The sequence below is a fragment of the Dromaius novaehollandiae genome, chromosome 3 (genome assembly GCF_036370855.1).
Source record: "Dromaius novaehollandiae isolate bDroNov1 chromosome 3, bDroNov1.hap1, whole genome shotgun sequence".
In the NCBI taxonomy this organism is placed as follows: Eukaryota; Metazoa; Chordata; class Aves; order Casuariiformes; family Dromaiidae; genus Dromaius; species Dromaius novaehollandiae.
Genome location: NC_088100.1, coordinates 67,169,310 through 67,192,235, shown reverse-complemented (window position 1 = coordinate 67,192,235; position 22,926 = coordinate 67,169,310). Strand labels below are relative to the sequence as shown.

General features: G+C 39.8%; 1 protein-coding gene across 3 annotated transcripts in view; it reads right to left on the bottom strand.

Moving 5' to 3' along the window:
- The window catches only part of AIG1 (androgen induced 1), a 130,057-nt gene that overhangs the window by 5,750 nt on the left and 101,381 nt on the right, over positions 1–22,926 (bottom strand). For all 3 annotated transcript variants that reach the window (XM_064509072.1, XM_026120508.2, XM_064509073.1), the window contains one exon: positions 7,513–7,628. In XM_064509072.1, the coding sequence (XP_064365142.1) occupies positions 7,513–7,628 (116 nt within the window). The remainder of the gene's footprint in view (positions 1–7,512; positions 7,629–22,926) is intronic.

The window sequence follows — 22,926 nt, the reverse complement described above, 5'->3', positions numbered from 1 at the left end:
AGTGAGCTTCTAAATTGCACCTGTGTACTCAAGTTCATGAACCAAGTAGAAGTGACATTTACTAGAATGCATTTATGTTGGAAAGATGAAATATTTTCTAAATCCAGCAAATGAGTCATTAATGAGTTCCTGAATGTCAGCTATGTCTTGCTAGTTCAGAATCTTTGAGTACATTTTATGAATTCTATTCTTTGGTGGCCAGAATGCTAGCCCATTATTTGTTTGGTAATACTGCTCATGTTTTCAAAGTAGCTGTTGTATGGCTGTCACCAGAGCAGCCACAATGTACAGGAACTTGCATCAACAAAAAGTACCAGGTGCCACTCAGGAGACAAAGGTCACAAACCCATCTGACTAGCCACCCTGATCTTCCTTTAAATGGGCTATACCATCCAGCTCACTACATCTGGATAGACTAATATTAGACTTCTCTCCACTGAGCAATGACACACTGACTATTCCTGCATTGTCTGTATCACAAATGGGGACACCAAAAGTATGAGTGCTACCATGGAAACCTTACCTGATGGCCTTTGTTAGCGAGTTCATTCCTACTTGAATACAAACTAACTCAACGCTGCACAGTAAAGGCCTGATCAACTGTAGGCACAAAGCTTCCATACAAAGCTACTGATTACTAATGTTAATGAATGCCTTCAACATGGTAATTCTAGTAGTTATTATTCTTGTCCAACCTCATTATTAGATAAGCACAGGGGAGCATGCATTAAGGTTTACTTTGGAGTGCAAACCTCAATCCAATTTAAGACTCTGTTATTGAGCAGGTTTAAAAAAAATGTGTCGTTTAGATAAAAATATTTTAAGGAGAAAAAGTTTAAACTAAAACTGGAATGACTGCTTTTCAGCAGATGACGTTAACATAGAATCTCCCTATGTTTTGGTTCTGTGACAGCCTATGTAGACTGATGACACAGCACCGAGTTTATTTTCAAAGATGAATGTGTTACAGGTTGCAGAGATAATCTTGCCAGTCATTAGAACTGGTAAAAGAAAGGAGTAGAAGTATTCCTGTATTATATTCAAAAGTAAAATGTTGGTTAAAAAAGTGGTGATATTTGGAAATTTTCAACTAGTCAAGTCAAAGTCAAGTCAAGTTTTGGACTTTCAAGGTAAAAGAGATTTTGAAAAAAGCAATAGCATGTTTTCTTTTTCTTTTTTTCTGATTTCTAAACCAGACTTCAAAATAATAACGAATGTCATAAAATGGCTGAAGAGCTGCGAATGTTCTTCTTCATAACATAAGAAGCACTTCAGTGCAACTCAGAGGCAAGAAATTCAAATCTGATAAAGGAAATATCCTTTGACATGATGCTTAATTAACTTCTGGAACTCTACCCCAAGATACATCACTGAAACCAAGATACTCAAAAAATACTAGAAGGCAAATTTGGGAGGACCACATGTTTCTGTTTAGTTCATTCCTCTGCTCTGGGCAGTAACATGCATATCTAGCAAGTTTCTGAAGTCAGAAGACTTTGTACATACAATAAAAATGTGTATAGCTGTGTTCAAGTTCAAAGAGTACAAGGCGTATAAACCTTCATAACTCAAAGATCCAAACATCCACATAGGTGTTGGAAGAAAACTTTCCTTCCAAGCTGGTTATTCCATAATGGCCTGCTAAATCTTCCACTGAAGCATCTGACATTAGCTACAGTCAGAGCCTGGACAATGAACTAGATATATGACTACTCTGATCTACTATGGCAGTTCATTTCTGGTTGCTTCTTACAGCAGTAAATCCTTTCCCACATCTTCTATGCCATCCAGCTATCCAGTGACTGGGACAAAGAAAAGCTGCTTCTTTGGCTCCAAACAAATCCGAGGCCATTTTCCTGCCAGTTCCTGTTGTGGCAACTCTTTACCAAACAACAGAATGTGGGCTATTTTCTGCACTTTGATCTCTTGATCTTACCTAGCATCACTCTCCTCCTTTTCCACAGAAGATGATTTTGCCCAGAAAGAGAACTATTAAACTGTGGAATGTCCCCAGAAAGAGGTGATGGGCTTACAGCTGCTGAGCTTCAAAAACTCAAGTGAATGAATCATTTGTGGTTATAGAGTAGGGACCAACCCTGCGCTTTCAGAAGTAGGACACAATGACCCACACTAAATCTGTTCTATTTTTGATTTCTAATACTGATTGAAGTGATGCAAGGGACATTTTCAGAAAGCCTTATTGTTTTTTTCCAAAAATATAGGACAGTTTGTTCTGCATCTAATCAGAATTGTTAAGTTCTCAGCCATCTTAAGATGCTGGGCTCCTTATTATGCCAGCTAGTCAGGCATAAGTCACCTACACTAGGAAAGTATATTGTTTAGAAATTTTAGATACTAAAAAATAAGTTCAATAAACAGCCATCACCTAGAAAATAACAGTAATCACTCTGTCTTGTTCCAGTTTTTCCTGCTGGATTCATCTCCACCAAACTGCATGATGTTGAACAAGAAATGGGGCATATGACTGGGCTACCAGTACAGAACAGCTTAAGCAGTTGGAAGAAGACAAGTCCTGGAAAACTGCAGCTGCAAATAATGTTGGATGCAAAACATACTCAGCATGACATGGTGCTGGCATCCTCTGGGATGAACAAAGCTTAGCAGAAATTTGTGTTTATGTACAGGTAGCTAAAATGATAGAGACTCTGCAGACTAATTGCAAGGTGTTGTCATCACAGAAAGTCATCTATTTGATAAATCATATTTAATTTTAAATATAGTAATGGTTGCTGTGGCTTCTTGAGATATATTTTAAGGAACTGCACGAGCAAGTCAAAATGTACAATCTATCCATGTCATCTGTGATTTTACTCTTACTTTATCTGAAACATTTGAGGATGTGGAGGTGGAAGGAAGCCAGAATGTAACAGTCCATTATGGCTATGTCAGACCCCCACAGGCTGAGGATCCCTGTAGACTTCTCTTGCTGAAACCTCTTCTGCTCTCCCACCCTCTTCCTGGGTCAGGCACAGGGGATGCTAATCATCTTCTGGCCTAATTCTGCTGTTTCTACCTCTTTCTACTCTTTCCTGTTCTGAGTAATGCTGGCTCCAACTCTTATCTCCTCCTCTGCATTGTCTCATCTGTCACCCACCTCTCCATCAGCCTTCCACCCCAAATTCAAAGCTTGTCTCTCTCTCTCTCTCCTGTCCTAGCTTTTCCTACTTGCATGTTTTCAGCTTTCAAGTTGTTGACCTGTTAGTTGGTTATTGCCCATGTTCTCTTTTAATCCATGGTTCTAATATATCTTTTTTACTCACTTTTAGAGCTTTTCACCTAGTTTTCCCCAACCACTGATTCTCTGTTAAATTTCCCTCCCCAGTGGTCACTCCCAAAAGCATTGATAATCTGGTCCCTATGTGCAGACAGTTGGTACACCCTAGCACAGCTATTCTGTGTCTTCTCCTCCATCTGCATCAATCACTTCTGTTCTGTTCTCAGCCACTTCAGAAATCCTTTTGATTTCTTTATCAAAATGACTGTCATTTCTCACCATGCTTCATGCTCTCTCTTCACCCTTCTCTTCTGAATTTCAAGGTTTGTTCTAGCAATCCACAACCCTATGCCTTTTTCAACATCTGCTCTTTCTGATCTTCTCCTTGTATGGAGAATCTCTAGTGGAAATTTTACAAGGCTGACAGGATTTATTTCAAATTTGTTCCAAATTTTCCCAGAACTTATATTCTTTCCTTAAATTCATTTAAGAAGTATTCAGCAAATTACCCGATCAGCAAATATACAGACCTTTTTAAAGTCACTTATAAGATAAAGTGTATTTTCAAATGAAAGTTTAAAGGTACCCAAGCTGCTTAAATTGTTTTATTAAAGAATGAAAGAATGAATCAAGTCCAAGCTTGGCACACGTAGAGGCAACTGCTGTTGGATTTGAGATAGAAACAAGAGAGCAGATCAAGTTATTTTGCTCCCAAACACATAGCCCAGCACAACTAAAGTGGCCGAGTCAGATTCTTAGGGTCTGGTTACTTGGCGCCCTCAAGAGCTCAAAAGCAGAAGGAACAAAAAAGCCATTTTAACTAAACCTATCTGTCTCTGTTTATTTTAGGGACATATTAGGCACTGATATTAGTTGCTATGAGGTTATTCTTATTACAAGGACAACACATTTCTGGCTCTTTTCTGTTCCTTGACAACCAACTCCGTACACCCATTGGCAGTATTTTCTGGTAGTACTGGCAAGCTCTTGGGTTTTCTTAGCACTGTCTAGATTTAACAATTCAACACAAATTGTGACTTTTTCAAGCCATGCTAAATAAAGCCAACTGGCCTTTCCCATCTTATCCCATTGCCTTGGTTCTGAAAGTCCATGTATGGTGTGCAACAGGCAGCGCAGGTCTGTGAATGTTTTGCCTGGGCACAGTTCCTTAAGAATAAGGGAGAATTCTCCCCCACAGAAAGTAAATGAGCTAAGTGTGCCTGCTCAAATGTTCTCCTAAGGGAGAGAATGTGAAACAAACAAAAAAAAAAAAAAAAAAAAAAAAAGAAAGAAAAAGTTCTGCTCTTCAGGAAAGGCTTTATCTCAGCTAGCATGTCTCTGAAAAATACTCAGGGGATATCAAATATCAAACTATTTAGCCATATTCTTCCTACTTCAGCGATTCTATTCCAAATTGTTGGGTTGTTTTCTCATTTATGAAATACATACAACAAAAGCTCCCTATTCCATCATCCCTTCCATACATGAAAGATTCAGCCATGTAAGAAGTAAAACAGAAGCTTTCAGAGCTTTTACAAATCACAGCTGAAAAAAATTTCATTAACAAAATCAAACCGAAACAATACCCTCCCGTATGCTCCTTTACAGTACAAAGTGTGACTTGATACATAAATCACGCGGAGCGGTCTGAAGGTTTCACCTGAAGTGGGGAGTGAGTTCAAAATTCATGGCCAAAACATGGTAAGCATCTAATTAGCAACTGTCTCCATTTTATACTGAGATAGTTTCAGTGAAAACACTTCTGCCGAGGGAAGAATTACAAAGGGAGAAGGAAAAACTCTCAAGCAGCACCTCTTCAAGGTAAAAAAAAAAAAAAAAACACCTAAGAACTAAGCACCAGCTGTGGACCCACAGACAACCAAAGATACAAACGAAGTTCCACAATGGTATTATGTTGCCAGCTCACTTGCAGGTGTAGTCTCAATTTTAATGCGCTGTGCTAACCTTGAAGGGTCAAAAGGATACACCAAAGGGCAGCGAATCCTAATTAAATAACTCCAAAATCTCTAAGTGAATAAGATCAGTACTTCAATGTGGTTACTTGGCAGTAGGAAGACAGTGAACTTTAGCTGTGAAAAGCAGGCTTACACTGAGAGAGAGAGATGGAAAAAAACCCACTTTTCATATTATCTGGTAGGTTTCCCCTACCGGTGAACATCAGATACACTGTAGTGATATTAGTGAGTCATGACTGACATGTAGCCTCAGTCAAGTATTGGGTAGAGTCTTTAATAACACCTGAATGCTGAAGACATGCAGAATTTGCAGATGATGGCAGAGTCCATATCTCCCTCCAGTCCTACCAAATGATCTCCTTCCATAAGAACGGAAGGAGAAATAGACTCTAACTGCAAAATTTAGCAGGATGATCTTCAGATCAGATAAACAATTGCCTCAGACCATATTTTGAGAAATCACAGCTCGGAAGAAGGTGAATCACTTGAAAGCAGTTCTGTCCTCTTTGGAAATATCTTACATGCAGACAAAACTAATAAACAGTAAAAACAAAGGGACATGATAGGAGAATGTAACTGGTGTCCACTTAGCATTTAATTTTTTAATGCAGATTCTATTCCCGCCTTTTTATTTGTCCTACAATCTCCCTCTATCTTGTATTTGTAGCTGTAGGATTTAGATGCACTGTAGTAGGCAGCATCAAGCCTTATGTCCTCTTCCAAGTTATTGCTTTAGGCAAAAAGTTTTTTTAATATTTGGAATAAGTATACATGGTTCACTGTGCCGTGTGCCCATTCACACATAGTAAGACAACTGATCTGTAGCCTGTGATATGATGGTGTGGGATATTCAAGACACTCCCTAGCATTACTGGTCAGTATCAATGTAAGTGCACAAGCCATCAGAGAGAAAAGTTTTAAAACAATTCTCCTCACATTGTTACTATTCCAGCTTCTTAGAAAGATTTAAAGACATCTTTGTTTTTATTTCACTTACATAACTGGAATGTTTCAATGTTCCATTCCTGGGGAATACTTTTTCATGGATCTACTCAGGTGATTTTGAGAGAACAGGAATGCCATACTAGGTCAGAACACTGCTACAATAATTATGCCATCCCACCTCTAGGAACCATCGGAAGAGGGTGGAGAAATATCATGGTTGTGCATTGCTACACATGGATTAAAAACATTTCCTTTGCCTTGATGTATAAGACTGTCCTTATCTTACCAACTGCAATTGCAAATATTGTTCTTTCTTAAGAATGATATATATGTTTGTAGAAGTAAATGGCAGAATCTGACTAGTATCATGGGATACAACATCTGACTTTAGCTGGGTTATTGTCGTTTTATGACCACTCAATGTGTGTTGATATGTATCTATAATGTCCTCTCTTTCATTGGACAAAAGGGGCAAGTCACATAGTTGAGGCAGTATAACAGTACTGCCTTGACCCTCTGTTCTTCTCTCATTAGTCTGACCTCACTTGACTTGAAAAAGCAGTATTGTCCATAGTTCTGGAAACTGTCATCTTAGCTGAGCACAGGTTGTTGTGAAGTGAGAAGAAGGGATGTGAGAAGAAGTAAACAGGAAGTCATGAAAGGTTTCCAGACAGGATAAAAAAGGATTTATGGTATCAAAGGAGTGTTGTTAACAAAACAAAGGTTTAGTAAAAAATAAAATGCCAGAATGACTAAAGTAAATTAACTCTGTTAGATAAGTCAGGTGCTTGAATAGAAACTCTGACCCAAGACCAAATTTAGCATTGCATAAGAAAGGTTATTTCTGTTTTAGTTTAATTTTTCACAAACATTTGCATCTTTTAAAATAAATTGCAGAGAGTCTGGATTTCTGGCTTATTCTGTAATCAATTTTACAGAAGGAATTTATGAACTAGTAAAGAAAAGAGACAGCATTCTATCTTTTCTGTTGTGGCTTAAATACTGATGCAGGAAATCATTTGCCTATTCTCAATTTTATTTGATAGAACAAAAACCCTAAGCAATAAAACTAAGGTCCAAGAAAAACATTTAGCTTGAAAAAAGATTCAAAAATGTACGCTTGGAAAGACCAGTGCTTACATGGGATTGTTCAACAAATTCCTGTTGTGTGAGGTTTGGCATATACTTTCTAAAAATATAACCATCTGGGGAAACCAGACAAAGCCCAGGTCTTGGACCAAACGAGGCATGCAGTGTAGGTCTGTTAGTGATTATATCCATAATGAAATATGTGCCCAAATTTAGCAATACAAAACCCCCAATACAATACAAAAACACAGTGTGCACAGTCCTTACCATAAAATATAGCCAACAGCAAAGGTGCATACTGCAGCCAGTCCACAGCTCCTGCTGGGATACTGATGATGTGTTGTTCTCATCTCAATTAATATAAAGGGCAAAACTGTTGTATGCTAAAAAACCAAAACAACAGGGGAAAAAAACAGGTGATACAAACGATTCTCACTGCATGTCCATGCTAGTTATACAATAAAAAACATAATCACAAAAATTTCAAGACAATTTCTTGATCATTAGAAAGAAAAGGCAAAATGAGTCTATAAAGCAGATCAATAACCAAAATCCTTCATATTGCCTTTATGCTGTCCAATTGTTCGAGAGAGCAGAGAAAAAATAAGCAAGCAGAATACACTTTTCATTTTGGCCAGGAATCCGAGGAGGGTACTCTGTAAATAAAAACAGAACGTGGCACTAGGTGACAAGGGGCCTGGTCCCAGTTCAGCCTTGCAATTGCTCTGCAATCTTTGCCGCATCACTTTGGTTGTGTTCACGACCCTTAATTTTGACCATACAAGTTAAAGGGCAAAACATTTGATTTTCAAGGCTTTAGGCACAAACAAAGCCAAATGAATGAATATAAATGGAGCTATTTAATGCTTGTGAGAATTAGGTTTAAATGTATCTCAATCTGGGGACCTGAAAACAGGGGTCATACTTTCAGATGATAGTCTCAATACCTCTGTTCCTCCATCTGCAATTATATTCCTCAGAAAGGCGTTGTGAATCTTAATTTGTTAGTTGTTGTGCAAAACACTTTTAGAGTCCCAAATGAAACACGTGAAAGCCAAGGCTGTAAAAGCCTTTTTCTGCCACTTGTCTTTATTTAGCTGTGAAAGTCCTTATTTTGTCATTTTTCCATACGCTTTTCTTACACTGCCCCTTCTGAGAAGGTCTGTTCATCCAATTAATGTCAGCAGCATGAAAAATTGCATTTAGCCTGCCCCCAGCACTTGATGTCTAGATTTCCGAATGCTGGCAGGCATGAAAATGTACATAAGCAAAGCACAAACATGTCAGGAAATAAAACCCATCATTTCTGCATATACAGCTCAGGTAGAACTGACGTTATTGGTGACTCCAGAAACACATACTGCCTTGCCAGCTTGGGCCCAAATGATTGCTGGTGTATCTCTGTTAGCTTTCAAGGAGTTACTTCGGTTGAGAACTTGGCCCTGAAATTACTGTGACTGTGCACACAAATCTCCTGCTGTGTTCAGTGGGAGGTCTGCAGGTGCAAGGATTGCAAGAGCAGCTTAAACCATAAACCAGGTTCAATCCTTTCCTAACACTGGCTCACAAATTGGAAAAAAATGCTATTGCTTAAGGCCACATTCTGCCATCAGATGTGCGTGTGTAGTTTGGAGGGAGCTGGAGGGCTGAATTTGTAAGAATTACACTGTAAATCCACTCAAATTTTAGCCAACAGGAAGGTATGGGGTGGGCATAAAGTAGAAATATCTTTGTGGGGATAAGGGGTCTAAATGAGACAAAACAGAGTGGGGGTTCTGAGCCTTTAGCAACTGTGGAGAAAGAAGAATTGTTTGAATGGGCGATGATAAGATAATGGAAATGCTCTGCTCACAAATGTAAGATAATTTGAATTGAATAACTGCTCTGATTTTCGATACATTAGTAATTAATGACTAGCATTGGAGAATGTCAGGTGGATAATACGGCAGTTAGGGGAGCTTTCAATTTCTTCTTCTTTTAACAACTTGTCCCGCCCCCATGCCTTTAAACAGTATAAATCATCATCAAGGGAATGCACAGGTATTTTACATGTGGTCTGTCATAGAGGTGCCCGCTATTAGTTGAAAGGTCTATTAACTGAGCAATACCTTCAGAGTCCATTAACAGAGGCTGACAGTAAGGCAAGCCCTGGAGATTCACTTGTAAGGCTTGCATCTGTATAAAAAAGGTCTATAAGCAGAGATCAGTACTTCACTCAATACACCCCCCAAAAGCAATGTAGCTGGAGGCTGTGTAAATGTCTCCTGCTCTGACTCCATAATCTCTTCAGAGAAAAAAACAGAAAGCAACAAAGACTGTTAACTCTAAAAACCACCCTCAGTGTTCCTTCTATGATGTATGCTTGTGATCCAGTCACTTAGTCTTAACTGTTCTCTATAAATATGATAGTTACAGAGGTTGTGTACTGCATTTCTCAGTTGAAATCTGCTTGCCATTTTAGATATTACTTGTTGATGTGCTCTTCACTGACAACAATAACTCAACAGCATGCAAATTAAAAAGTAGTTAAAATCATTTCAATAACTGTCCCCTAATCTTGAGTCCTTTTCTCACCCCCCAATTTCTTTGGTTATACAATAAAATAGGTGATTATTTTCCTGAATTCTCCCTTATGCTGTTTTCTAAAAGGCAAAGGAAAAAGAAGATAATGAGTTATATCACTGAAGAGTTTATGTACAAAATCCTGTCAAAAGCATAGTGTAATCAAAAGTGTAAGGAGAAAAAGCAGAGACATATATCTTTAATTTCAATCTGTTACACCAAATGCAGCTGCTACCTGAAAGCGCTGCAGTTTTAAAAATCCAGAGTATGAATTTTTAAAATGTTCTAGTGAAACTGTCATTTTAAAAAACTGTTTCAGATGCTTTACCCAAACTACAGCAAAGATACTATTTCCCTTTCCTACACATCCCCTCCAAAAACCGTAATTTAGAAATCACAAAATTTTGTAAGCAGAGATACCTTCTGTTTAACAGTGCCAATTAAAACTCTGTAGCTATAAATACCAGGTTTGAATCAGATTGGCATTTGAACTAGAGCCTAGTAAAGGTGAGCAGGGGTCAAATGTGCTTGGAGTGAGATCCATCAGGACTGGGAAAGCTGCAAAAGGCCAGAAATGTCATACCATCTAACTTTTTTACTACCTCTGAATAAACTTGGGCCATTTGGAATCGGATGAGAGAGAAGACAGCATTGATGCTTTCTAGAACTGTTTGTTAAAGATCGTGCCATACTGACCAAAGGCACCAGGTTGGTGTTTCAGGGACTGATCACTTTTACTTACTGGCAGGCTAGCTACAGTCATGGAAAGAACAGTGCCACATTTCTCACTTTCCTTGTCAAAGTATCTCCATTGGCTTACTTGAGAGAAACTAGGAAGGAGGTGGTTCAAACAATACGAAGGTTTCAATGATGGGGATTAGCCACTGTAATAGCTTTCCAGAAGCTTAAAGCCTTTAAGAAAAGGGCACATTTATAGTAAGAGTATAATTACTAGTATTGTACTATGCTATAATAGTAGTAGACTATGCTAGTACTGTTAAACTATGCTATATCGTTATGGCAGTTTTTACTATGAGCTAAGTATCTATAAGGAAAGCTGCATTTTTACCTGGATAGCTTATTCTAGTCCCACTGAAAGCAGCTGCTCCTGTAAAGGACAGTTTTGCCTGTGTCACTGAATGACACTAGAGACTTGTGTGAGCAAAGCAGGGGTATGTCAATATGGTGCCTGCAGCTAGGCACTGGAGCATCCTATCAGCTGAGAAGGCGAAACTCGATCCATGCGTGCTCAACATGTTTGTGCAGCACGAAGGAAGCTCCTGAGTCCTTCCTTTAGCAGGGCCTCCCAGCTTGGGCTCAGTTAACTGTACCTGCTTGCAAGAAAACTCATCCTGTCAGCTTCTCACAGTGACCATCATGCTGTCTGTCAGGCTCTCCTCCAGTCCTCAAACTCCTTTTGCTCCAGCGTGTGAAGGGCAGTGACCCTCTTAGTCATTTTTAATCCCTCTCTGAAGTGTTTCAGCTGCCAGGACTATTGTGTGAGCTGAAGTACTATGGTAAACTCCCATTAAACATCTGCTGCATCACCCTGCTCCGATCCTGCGTGGCAGTTTGTGACCGAAACACTGTCTTTCCCTGTAGTCTGTGAGCCAGCGGGGTCTGTCACCTCTGTTGCAGCATTTTCTGCAGCTCACTGAACCTCCTTGTCACTTCAATAAGCAGGTAAACTGTTTAGTAACACACTAAAAGAATTTCCTATTTCTGGGCTGAGACTTGATGTATGCTGTTTCAAACATACCTTCATGTGACCAACATATACATTCACATAAATAGGACACTTTAATTATCACGGATCTTTATAATGAAAGATTTTTCTTTACAAAGAAAAATGGCATGGCAAAAATGAATGGCACAGTCATGTGTCATTCTAGTCTGCTCTTTTTGCTTGTGGAGAACCCTGCCAGCTATGTGGAGAACATGCAAGCTCTATATCGTGTGTGTGTGTGTGTGTATATATATATATACACATGTATATACATGTATGTCTATATCTAAAAAATATACAAACCACCCTACCTTGCTAGGTCTGCTAGCCAATGCTGTTCTCCATAGAGGAACAAACTGCAATTACCTCCCCATTTTGTGTCCACTGGACAGCGCTGCTTCCTGAGATCCAGTCACCTACATATGGGCAAGGGTACAGAAAGCTCTGGGCTTCTGCTTGGGCCGCATCAGACCAAATTGGGAGGCAGTGGGCTTGCACAGGTGGGCAGGAAGTTTGGCGTCCTGAACCTTCAAATGCTGGTAATGATGTATGATGATTGAGAGAAACCAGCTTGACCCTTGGAGTCCAGGTGGAATTTGCAAGATATCATACAGATAATTTGATACTGAAAACATCCAGGAGATTATAGCCAAAGGAGCAACTTCTGAGTGAAGCTGAATTAGTGCACGCTGCAATAAACTACCCTTAGAGCTGCAGGCAGATTAGTTCTTAGAACAATTACAACTGCTCCTGAGAGAAACTGCTCAAAAGGCATATTCATTAATGGTTCTTTAAAGGATATTTTTAAAATTTGTACCACTCGCCTCACAGCATATATGTGCCTAATGAAATTTTAGACTGGAAAATCGTATTACAAATGGGCATGTCTTTGTCAGCTTAACAAATTGAGTTTTGATGGAGGACTGCACTTTCCCATTTTTAGGTATATATTGCAACAGGTAGTTGGAAGAAAAGATTTTATGCAAACCAAGTACATTAAAAACGGGTTCTGTAACAGTCTTTAGACAAATTAAATACTCACTTTTGAAAGCCTGATTATATGTTTTATCTTCCAACCAGTAAGTGATGCTTTTTTAACACTATTTTCATCAATACCTTGCTTAGCCTTTTTTCTTCCTTAACTGTGTTTTAAAGTGAATTTTAAAGCCTTTTAAAAGGTACTAAATTGACAGCTTTGTATATGGGTATCTTCTGTCCTTAGCACAAACTATGGCAGTTCTATCTTCCCACTAATGTGACCTAGTCTTTATCTGCAGAAACTCTTCTGAATTACTTTTAAGACAAGGAGTTCAGACTAAAAAAAAAAAATCTGTCCTTTGAGATTCCCAGTTTGTATACAGAAGTTCTTCGGTGACAGTGAAATTGTTTGGGAAGTCACATAGATTGTGATTAATTCACTTTAACCAACAGAAGACTACAACTTGTTACTCAATTTGATCAAACTAAAACCTACAGGTTATAGGCTATTTTAGTTCAGTGGAAATACTGTGGACCTGCCATTCCCTCCATTGAGAGGGCTTAAGTATGACATTCAGCCCATTCTCTTAAGAGTCAGCAAAATCCAGTGGCAAGAAAGCAGGCTTTGAAACTTTGATGTCACCAGAATTTTAACTAGTAGATCGTGTGAGTTCTGGAAGTGCTGGTTTCTCTCTAGAATCAGTTAAAAATATTGCTCTGGAATAACTGCTTGTTCTTATTGGCAGTAAGTAGGTATCCACAGACATCAGTGCGAAGGTAGGTGAATGGCAGAGTTGCACTAGGATAGGTGGCACAGAAGGGTGGCAGAGCAGCATGTTTATCAAACGGCCTGAGAAGCCAGTTACCAACCAGGCACCAGAGCAGTGCATCAGGGCAATCTGGCCACGATGTCTACTCTGGAGTCTCTGGTAGGCGTAGTGAGGAGGGATCAACTGGGCTCCCTCTGAAAACCTGACCTTCTTTCTCCATTTCCAGTAGCCAATGTGTTGGACGGGAGTATTTCAGCGGGTATCTATATGTTGGACACTGCTGTGGTGCTACAACGGAGTTTCCCTTCCCCACTGCAGTGCTCAAGGACACTGGAGGTTGTAGCTTTTGAATGTAGTTACAACAAAAATAACTCCGCCATCGTGGTAACCTGTGGCCACTAAGGACATAAACTCAAGAACATTTCTAGGACAGCAAAAGTGATAAAGAATGTTAAGATCCCTTAGGTGGGTCTTTTACCCTTCTCTCAAAGTGGTAATAGTGATTCATCTCAGAGACAAGTTACTGGACTAGATGGACCAGTGGTGTGACAATGAGTGGCAATTGCTACGTTCCTAACTACTTGCTGTCACAACCAAATTCCAGTTTTTATGATTGTTTCCTGTCTTTCTGAATTCCTTTCTAAATTCTAGTTCCATCAGTATGATGTTATGTTTCACTACTTCTTCTGAGCTCACATGCAGATTATGTGTTGTTAAACGGCTGCTGCATATCAAAATGAGTGAAGCAATCCGTCTGCAGCTCTTTTCTACTTCACAGAGGTTTGCATAACACTTTGCGATTAAAGGTGTTTTAGAAACTATCAGCAAAACAACCTATGTCTATTCCTCTTAATTTAAAATCACTACAACTGTATTCACCTTAGAAACCAATACTGAGAGACCTAAAAATCACTCCACTTGTAGTCAGCACCATCTGTAGAGTAATAGTAGTAATAAAGCTGCATTTTCCACACTCTCCTAGTGGAGCTAAGTAGAGAACCTGATTATAAACTTCTAAAACTAGGGGCATGATGATGATTTACTTGTTGAGAAACTTCTCAGAAAGGAACAGCTGGCAAAAGAGTATTTATGTGTCATCTGAAGGATGACACCTTCTACCAAGGCAGCCTAATCCATAAAGAGAACAGTAGGATATCAGAACCGGGAGTATAATAAATTGGAATCCTTGAGTGAGTCTGATCTCTTCTGAGACTGAAAGTGCTGGTAGCACTCTTCCTTTTACGAATGAGAAATTATGACTATTAACTGAGACACACTGATGCACAGGATGCACTCCAAGGCAGCCACAGACAGCTCTTTAATTATTATTGTAGGTTGAAGGGAGGAAGAAGTATTATATGATCTAAACAAAAACCAATACTATACAATGCCACAAAACACACAAGAGCCAGAGATAACCATTTTCAATCAATATAAGAGTGTAGTGTTCTTTGAAAAGAAAATGGACACTCCCTCTTTAATGCCATCCCCTCTCTTCTTTTCAGTAGATAAATATAGTGGACTCAGTACATCTAATTTAATAGGAATTGTATAATCGTTTTCTCCACACATACCTAATGTTGACAGGTTCATTCTCTTTGTTTCTGATATAGGTACTATATACTAAATGTTAAAATATCAGTATCAGTGTGATCTCACTCCTGGGACTATCTTAGCATCAAGGAGGTTATATATAGGTGTTTTTCTACAGAATTTCCTCAATGCCAACCACTGAAGCATTTCAGTGCCCCAAAAGTATTATGAAAGATACCCTCACAGTAGTAGTGTAGGGACAGGATACCTTATCTCCCTTCTTCAGGAGGGGAAGATGAGGTGGAATAACTCACTAAAGGTCATGTAGGGTAGCCATGGAGGAACTGAGAACCACAGTTTAATCTTCAGTTCCAGTCCATTTTATTAGCCTAAAAACAGCAAGCATGTATAGAGAAGTAACAAAATATTGGTAAGAAATCCCCTCTCTTCACTTGAATTTATAGCACTGAGCCATCTTGGCCCTCTCAGATTTACCTTGATCTACCCTCTCTTCTGGTTCCCTCTGTTTTTGGAGACTTCTCCAGTTGCTTCCCTCTGAGCCATCCCTCTCCAGTCAGCTCCTGCTGCTTCCAGCTCTTTTCTTGCAGTTCCTGCCCTGCCAGCCTGAGCAACTCCCTCTGTGCCCTCCTGGCCCTGCTTCAGTAACTCCTACGGTGATGCCTTCTCGCTTCTGTCTTGGTCTCTTTCAGTTGCCACAGGTCCTCCCTTCATATCCATCAGTACATGTGGCAGGTACATACAATGCCTTCACTTGAGACACAACAAAATCTTGGTCACTTCGGCTCGAAATGAGATGGAGGCAGGGGACTGCTGGCATGGCAAAACTACGCAAAAGCAGTGCTATGTTGCCAACTGCAACCGCATTGTCATGCCACATGTTTAATCTTCTTTAACTCTGCATAATTCAGTAGAACTACTTTTAATGTTTGTCACATACCCAGCTATCATGGGACTGAACACATTAAACATGTGCAAAGTACAGTGTCATGTAAGTCATCTCTCTCCTTTCGCTGGGATCCTTTAGCTAGGCTTTCTATTCCTGGCGGCACTATCTGGGATTCAGTGATGTACCCAGACTCTCTGGTCAGCTCCCAGCAATGAGCATGGCCATTACTGTTAAGAGACTTTTACAATACAAGTGCAATTATCAAAGCTCAGGTACTGTACACTCAGTGACAGCTAAGCCAGCCCTGTGAACCCCAATTTGCTTTCAACCTCAAGTCATTATTTTTGCCACAGAATCACTTTGAAAAACACGCCACTAACAATTTTGAACGTACACATGCACACACATGCCCAGTGAAGGTAACACTGTCATTAATCACAATATTATGCAAAGTATTTTTTTCTACATATTTGGTTCCACTTACTTGCCTCTTACCAGCTAAACCATTTGCCCCAGGACTTCTCAAACTACCATTTGCAAAAAGGTATATCAAGGTAAAGAAATATTCCCTTGTTTCTTACAATAATCCATAAAAATCAATGTGTTACACATATACAGTTATGTGTATCACAGAGATTTAATTTATATGATTGCTGCATGTTTATGCAGGTTGTGCTGAAGGAATGCTAGTAAAATCATAGAGCTTCACGTATTCATAGTATAAATGTCACTAAAGAAAGCTTGCAAATATATTTTAGCAATGGCTTAAAACAATTTTACTCATAAGGAAAACAGTATTCCTCTTCCTGAAAAGCCAGCTCCTTCCATAGCATGAGTCCAATTGCACAGGCCTCAGAAGGAAAAAATAATTTGTATCAATATGTTTTTAAAATCTTTTTAAACTACTTGAAAAGCTTATCTATACATAAAATGTGCCATGTTAAATTTTAATATCTGGCAATCTACTAGGGGCAGCACTGAGGCTTTCACAGAAGGATATTTTTGGCTCTATGCTGACAAAGCGATCCTCTTTCTAACCTGAAGACACTGGACTTTGAATCTGTCACAGGTCCAGGATTGAATGTTGCTTGTCGTGGGCTTCAGGCCAGTGTAATTTGGGGAAAGAAATTCCACATTTGGGAAAATCAAGAATCCATTCTTTGGCAGTTTCTTTTGCAAATGGTGGCCCTTTGATGCTGCTCAGAAATTTAAAATCTTGGAAGTGGTTACTGAAGATGTGGATTTATTGGGTGTTGTGCAGGTAAGGTAGCCAAAGGTCAAATCTGGGTCTACCACACGGTGATTGCAACTTATCTGCAGCTTTGTTCAAACAATTTATCTCACAGATACTGTCATTATGCTTATTGAATTATTTCTGTATATTACATGTGCAAACAATTTAATAAATAACTGTAGGACGTGACATAACCTCCTAAGCATTTTCCCTCTTGTATTACAGAAAGCAGTAGTAGACTAACATGAGCATGGTCTCATTACTGCCCCCAGCAATCTGTCTGTAGCCGATTTTGCATGATGTGCTTCACGCTGTATGTTCTAAACCACAAGTATTTCACTATTAGACAGAGGTGCATTAAGAAAGAGTTTCTCAAGCAATGGTACACATGCCAGTCGCTGGAGCACTACACTTGCATCAGCTCCACTTTCCTCCAGCCTCTGTGAACGCGCTATGCTACTCTATGAGTTGCAGTTGTACCTAGGCAGCTCCTGCTGATGGACCTAATGTCAGTGGTGAGCTGCAGCTGGGCAGTGCAGCAGCTCCCAGCTTGGCTCCCTGCACTGTGGACAGCCCCTGCTGCAGGAAAAACCCCTCCTGGACTTGCAGTCTCTGCTCCAGGCACAGAGGCCAGGCCAAAGCAGGGCCTAGAGATGGCACAAGATCAGTAGGGCCAGGAGTGGTTTGCTTTAGGTGGGTGAGCGAGGTGTTAGCATATGCTGGGGTCCCGGGAAGTGCAGGTATGTGGTGGGAGAATAAGGCAGGCAGGAGGCATAGGCTGGCATCCTGCATTTGTGGGAGGCACAGTGGGCAGCAGATGTGATTGGAAACTTTGCTGAGAGGGAAAATGAGGCTGGGCAGGAAGGTGGGGGGAGAAAGATGGAGGTTTACCTCTGCTTGTGTGTCTTTGAGAGCTTCTTCTCCTCTACAAATGGATGTGAGCAAAAAAAACTGGGTAACACCCTGAACTAAGGTCTTCTGTCATGCAAACACATTGCCATTCCCTGCATATTTTACCCACTCTATGACATACTTTATCTATGAGAATCATTGTGTTTCAAATGCAATTAGTTCTAAAACTTACTGTTTATGTTAAAACAATTGTTATTTTGATTGATCGGTAAAAGTCTACACATCATAGTAAAGGTAGCATTGTCTGACATAAAGACATTACAAAATCTATAACCTTAGCCTTTAAAACCTGACTTGAACCATCGGATTTGACTTATGAGACTAGTTACAATGGTGCTTCATGCAAAAAGCATTAGGTTAATACTGGATCAGGCAGTGTTGCCAAACACACCCTGGCATAATTAATCAAGAATATTTCAAAAACAGATCGCCTCCAAGAGGTTATTGATTTCCTGTCATGACATGTTTTCCTTATGAGGTGCTACAATGCTATGTATCTGAGATGTGCTGGCATATATTTTTCAGTGACTAAGCCTTGATCTGTCTTCCTGGATTCCTGCCACTGGTGCATTGACATCTGCAACTACTCATGTTTGACAGCCTCATGCATGAGCTATGTGGCTTCCAAGTTGGATAGGATTAGTATAGGAGACTTTCTGAATACTTCAAATGTAATTGAAAGCAGATAAATACGAAGGTCTCAAGCGGGTGGCATACTTTTTTACAAATGGTATCACATTAAATCACGCGTATACATGCTTAGAATGAGAAAACTCTCATTGTTAACCAGTATAGTGTGGAAGAAAGTGTTTGTCCTTGTTCTAAGATATGTATGAATCCTGATAATGTCACACCTTTCTAAACTCTGAATATGTTGCACAGTTAAAGCATGGTTCGGACAAGCATGCAAAGGTAACACATTTGGTGAGAAGGGTGGAGGAAGAGGTGTTTTGCCTTTCATTCATGCTTGAATTAAGGCTCCATTACATATCTTCTGTGAACCACCCCTGCTATGTGATGAGAGCTGGAAACAAACTCTCAGATTTATATGATTACTCACAAATCATGTAATCTCAAGATCATACAGCTACAGTATAAAATGTCAACAAATATGAAATTAAGTTTTCTCTTAAAGTGAAATTCAACCACATTCCTTGTATAGCACACATTTTTATTTACTTGTTTTTCTCAGTAAATATGGACATCAATATAGTAATCTTTAAACATATTTCTGTGTGTGTTTACTAAATACAGTAATATACAGGATGTAAATAAGGCTGGCCTTAACACTGCCATACAGCATTTTTCCTTTACATTTCCTTTCTTTTTTATACTTTTGATTCTGAAAACGTAAGTAATCTTGCTTTAATGCAGATAATGCAGAACTTGATAAGGTCTCTGCCTGGGAAAGAGACTGCTATCTCCTGCTGTCAAATGCCTATTTGAGGATTGCACTGATGGGCAATATATCAACATCTGAAGAGGACTGTGACTCTGAAGACATATGATAGCAAAGGTTTCGAGGATGGTTAGTGTCCAGTGAAGCACTGACAACAATAATAATAATGCTATAGGCTGCTCTGTGTTGTCCTGCAGAGTCTGGCCTGATTTTGTTCTGCTCACCTTAGCCTTGATATGCCTGTCTCTGCTTCCCTCGCTAATATCTCCATACCCAGCCAGCCTGATCTCACCGAGGTATCAGTGGCCTGCACAGCTTTTCTATTTCAGCAGCGGAAAGGGAAGAAGAGCTGGAGCTGGGATGTGATTCTCCTTCTTGCCACATGGCTGCATTTTTCCTAGCAAGGAAAGGCGCAAAGTGGCCACATATGTAAGGTTAGTGGTTCCTGGGAGAACCTATAGGTGAGGGGGAGGTTTGTAATGGGACAAGTGGTTTTGTACCCTAGGGAACCTTGGCGGAAGGAGGGGTCCCAGCTCCACCCTTTGCAGCCCCTGTCATGGAGTAAATTCTTCAAGGACTTCTGTTCCAGTCTCCCAGTAATATCAAATCAGCTGAGGTCTTAAGTACTTAGTGTGAGGTATCCCTTGGTCTCCTTTGTAGGACCCTGCTTAATGTGGTCTGATAAGTTTATTAGTTTGGTGATACATGTGGTAACATAATACATTTTTCTGGTATCAGAAAATTTACCTGTATTCCCCGGTCACCACACGGATTCAACAAAGAACTTCCTTTGCAACACCTGCTCAGAAAGCTGTAAAATGAGGCAACTGTAAAGTTTTGCTATGCATCTTTCAGCTGGTCTGACCTCTCCCGTGTTGGGGGATGGATGTCAGTATTGGGACTGAGCTCACCCAGACATGGAAGTGGCTCATGACACTTTTTCTTTAAACATAAGAGAAAAAGCTTTTTTACTGTAGGGGTGATCAACCACTGCAACAGGTTCCCAGAGAGGTTGTGGAGTCTCCATCCTTGGAGATACTCAGAATGCAACTGGACATGGTCCTGAGCAACATGCTCTGCTTTGAGCAGAGGTCTTGGACCAGATGATCTCCAGAGGTCCCTTCCCACCTCAGCGACTCTGTGATTTTGTTCTATGAGCCTATGACATCAAGTGCCTCACTATTTGGTTATTGGCTGTTATATCCAGTCCTGTCAGCCTTCAATATCTCTTGTTCCCTCTCCCCTGCCTGGCCAAGACCAGGTTCCATAAAAAATTGCTGCTTTTTGTACCTAGCCTTGACACCCACCCCCTTGGTTCCTGGGGGCCAGGGTAGAAAAGGACAGCTGAACTGCCCTGATCTGCAGCATTTTGACACTGTTTACTTCAGAAGTCTCTTTTGTTCAGATTCTCGAAGCATTTTATAAATGCAACAGCCATATAATACTGGTCACCATTTTGTAGCTGAGGAACAGAAGGATGACTGGATGGTCATAGTTCTACATGCAAACCACTAAAGCAAGTTTCTTACTGCTCATGAACACAGTGTGTGTAAATCTATGTTTGGGTGGAAGTTTATGGAAATGTTTTTTATGCTGGGACAGACTGTCCATTAACTAGATACATTTCATAATCTTAGTTATAACATTGTTCTGTTGCAACTAAAATACTTATAGTAACTACAGGTGCATGAACTGCAGAGTAAAGCCTTATAAAAAAGGAAGAGCAATACAGATATTTGTTGCTTGAGACTATCTGATTTATAGAGGCCTTATACTGGAGAATGGAAAGGGAAAGGTTCCACAGCAATAACATTATACACTGGGAGGGGACAATAAAACTATCCTTGTTGATAATGGAAGGACAGGATAACTGCCACAGGTGTATCCGTTCAGAGTGCTGGTGTAGAAGCTACAGAAATTTGCTACATGGGGTGGGCCCAAAAATCTAGACAAGAGAATGAGGAGATCTCCTGAAAAATGCAGTTTAGCTGAGCAAGTCTGGTTAAGGCCTCCCTCTCCAGAACCAGAGCTGCAGTCACCTCAGCTGCACTAGCTGAAAGACAGACTTACTCAAATTTGTATCTTTGCCAATAGCACATGGTGTTTAAGCAAGGAAGGATGCTACTCCCCCAGGCCTGAGAAGGAAGACTGACTTAAGACCATTGCCAAGACATGCTAAGAGGAGAAGAGTCTTACCTGATATTGTTGATTTATTAATCACTGGCTTTGCCATGTTACATGTTTCTTTTCCCCACCAATAAGGTTCTCTTTGCTTTAAGCCCATGGAGTCACTGCTAGCAAGTAGTTAAGCACTGCTTATTAGGGGCACCCAAACACAGAATTCACATTTGCAAGTTTCTAGCTGGGGTCTTGAACCAGGGTTATTTTCAGCAAGTATACCTAGGTGATTGAACCCAGCCCATTTTACTGGCAACAGCACTTGATAGACAGGTTACATGACGTACAACCATGCCTGACTCTTAACTTAAATCCTTTTGTTTCTCGTCTTCCTCTTGTGCTATAATACATGCTTATTGTGTTACTGGACTCCATAATAGCATTTCTGCAGAAGATATCTGGCAGCTGACTGGTATTCATATTTTAATTAATTGACCTATTGAGTAATCAAATGGCCTGCAAAACTGTGGGGTCTTTTTTCTAGGGACTTTCTTCAGCCCTGAGCCGACTTCTTAAACCTATCCACTTTTGAACAAAATTAAAACATAAGGAAAAAACTGCCACACTGATGAACTGTCCAAGACCAGCAGAACTACTGTAAAAAGGACTTAAATTCTGGTTCTTAGATGAATTCTATAAAAAGGACTTAATTCTGGTCCTTAGATAAATTCTAAACTTTAAATAGACAGCTCTAGTACCTGCTCTAATACATGACACAGCTCTCTTGCATCTGGAATAACAGTTACCATTTTACCGTGTTGCCATTTTATTGCTAACAAAGGAGCAAAACAAAACAAAAAAAGCAGAATTCTTAGCAAACAGGGCTGGAAAATAGATTAAGAGACCCTAGGTAAGTCATAGTTACCATGGGATCAACAGAGAACCATACTGTAATTCCTTGTGATGGTGGTACACCATTAGTTTTATTAATAAGTAAAAGAATTTTTGATTGTCAGTAAGCATTATAAAAACTCTAATTAACTCTTATAAAATTTTTGTGAGATAGGAAAATATATAAAAAAATCCTTTACCAGTGAGGAAATGCACACAAAGAAAGTACAAGCATCTTGTCTAAACCAAATCAATGGGAAATCAATGATAGATTTTGCACTGGAATGTAGGTGTTGGCAATGCCTTATACTGGGCTTAGCCCACTTCACCATGTCTCCCGTGTCAGGAGGTCAAACTCTGAAGACTCCTGGACTGAGGTCCACAGCTACATAAGGGCTTGAAAGTACTGACATCATATATTCATGGCAGCAGGAGGAGAAAATTGCATGGATAAAATCCAATAGTTTAGGCAACCTATCAAAGCAGATTATTTAAAATCTTTTTATTAAATGTGAGCACATCTGCCTCTGTAAATGTCAAGATAGACATGCTAGAGGAAACACAGAAAGGCCAAAGGAATACTTGGGCTGTTGCCTGAGAAATTTATCCTTGTCCTGACCCCTCTCTGCTGGTGAAAGCGGAGAACAACTG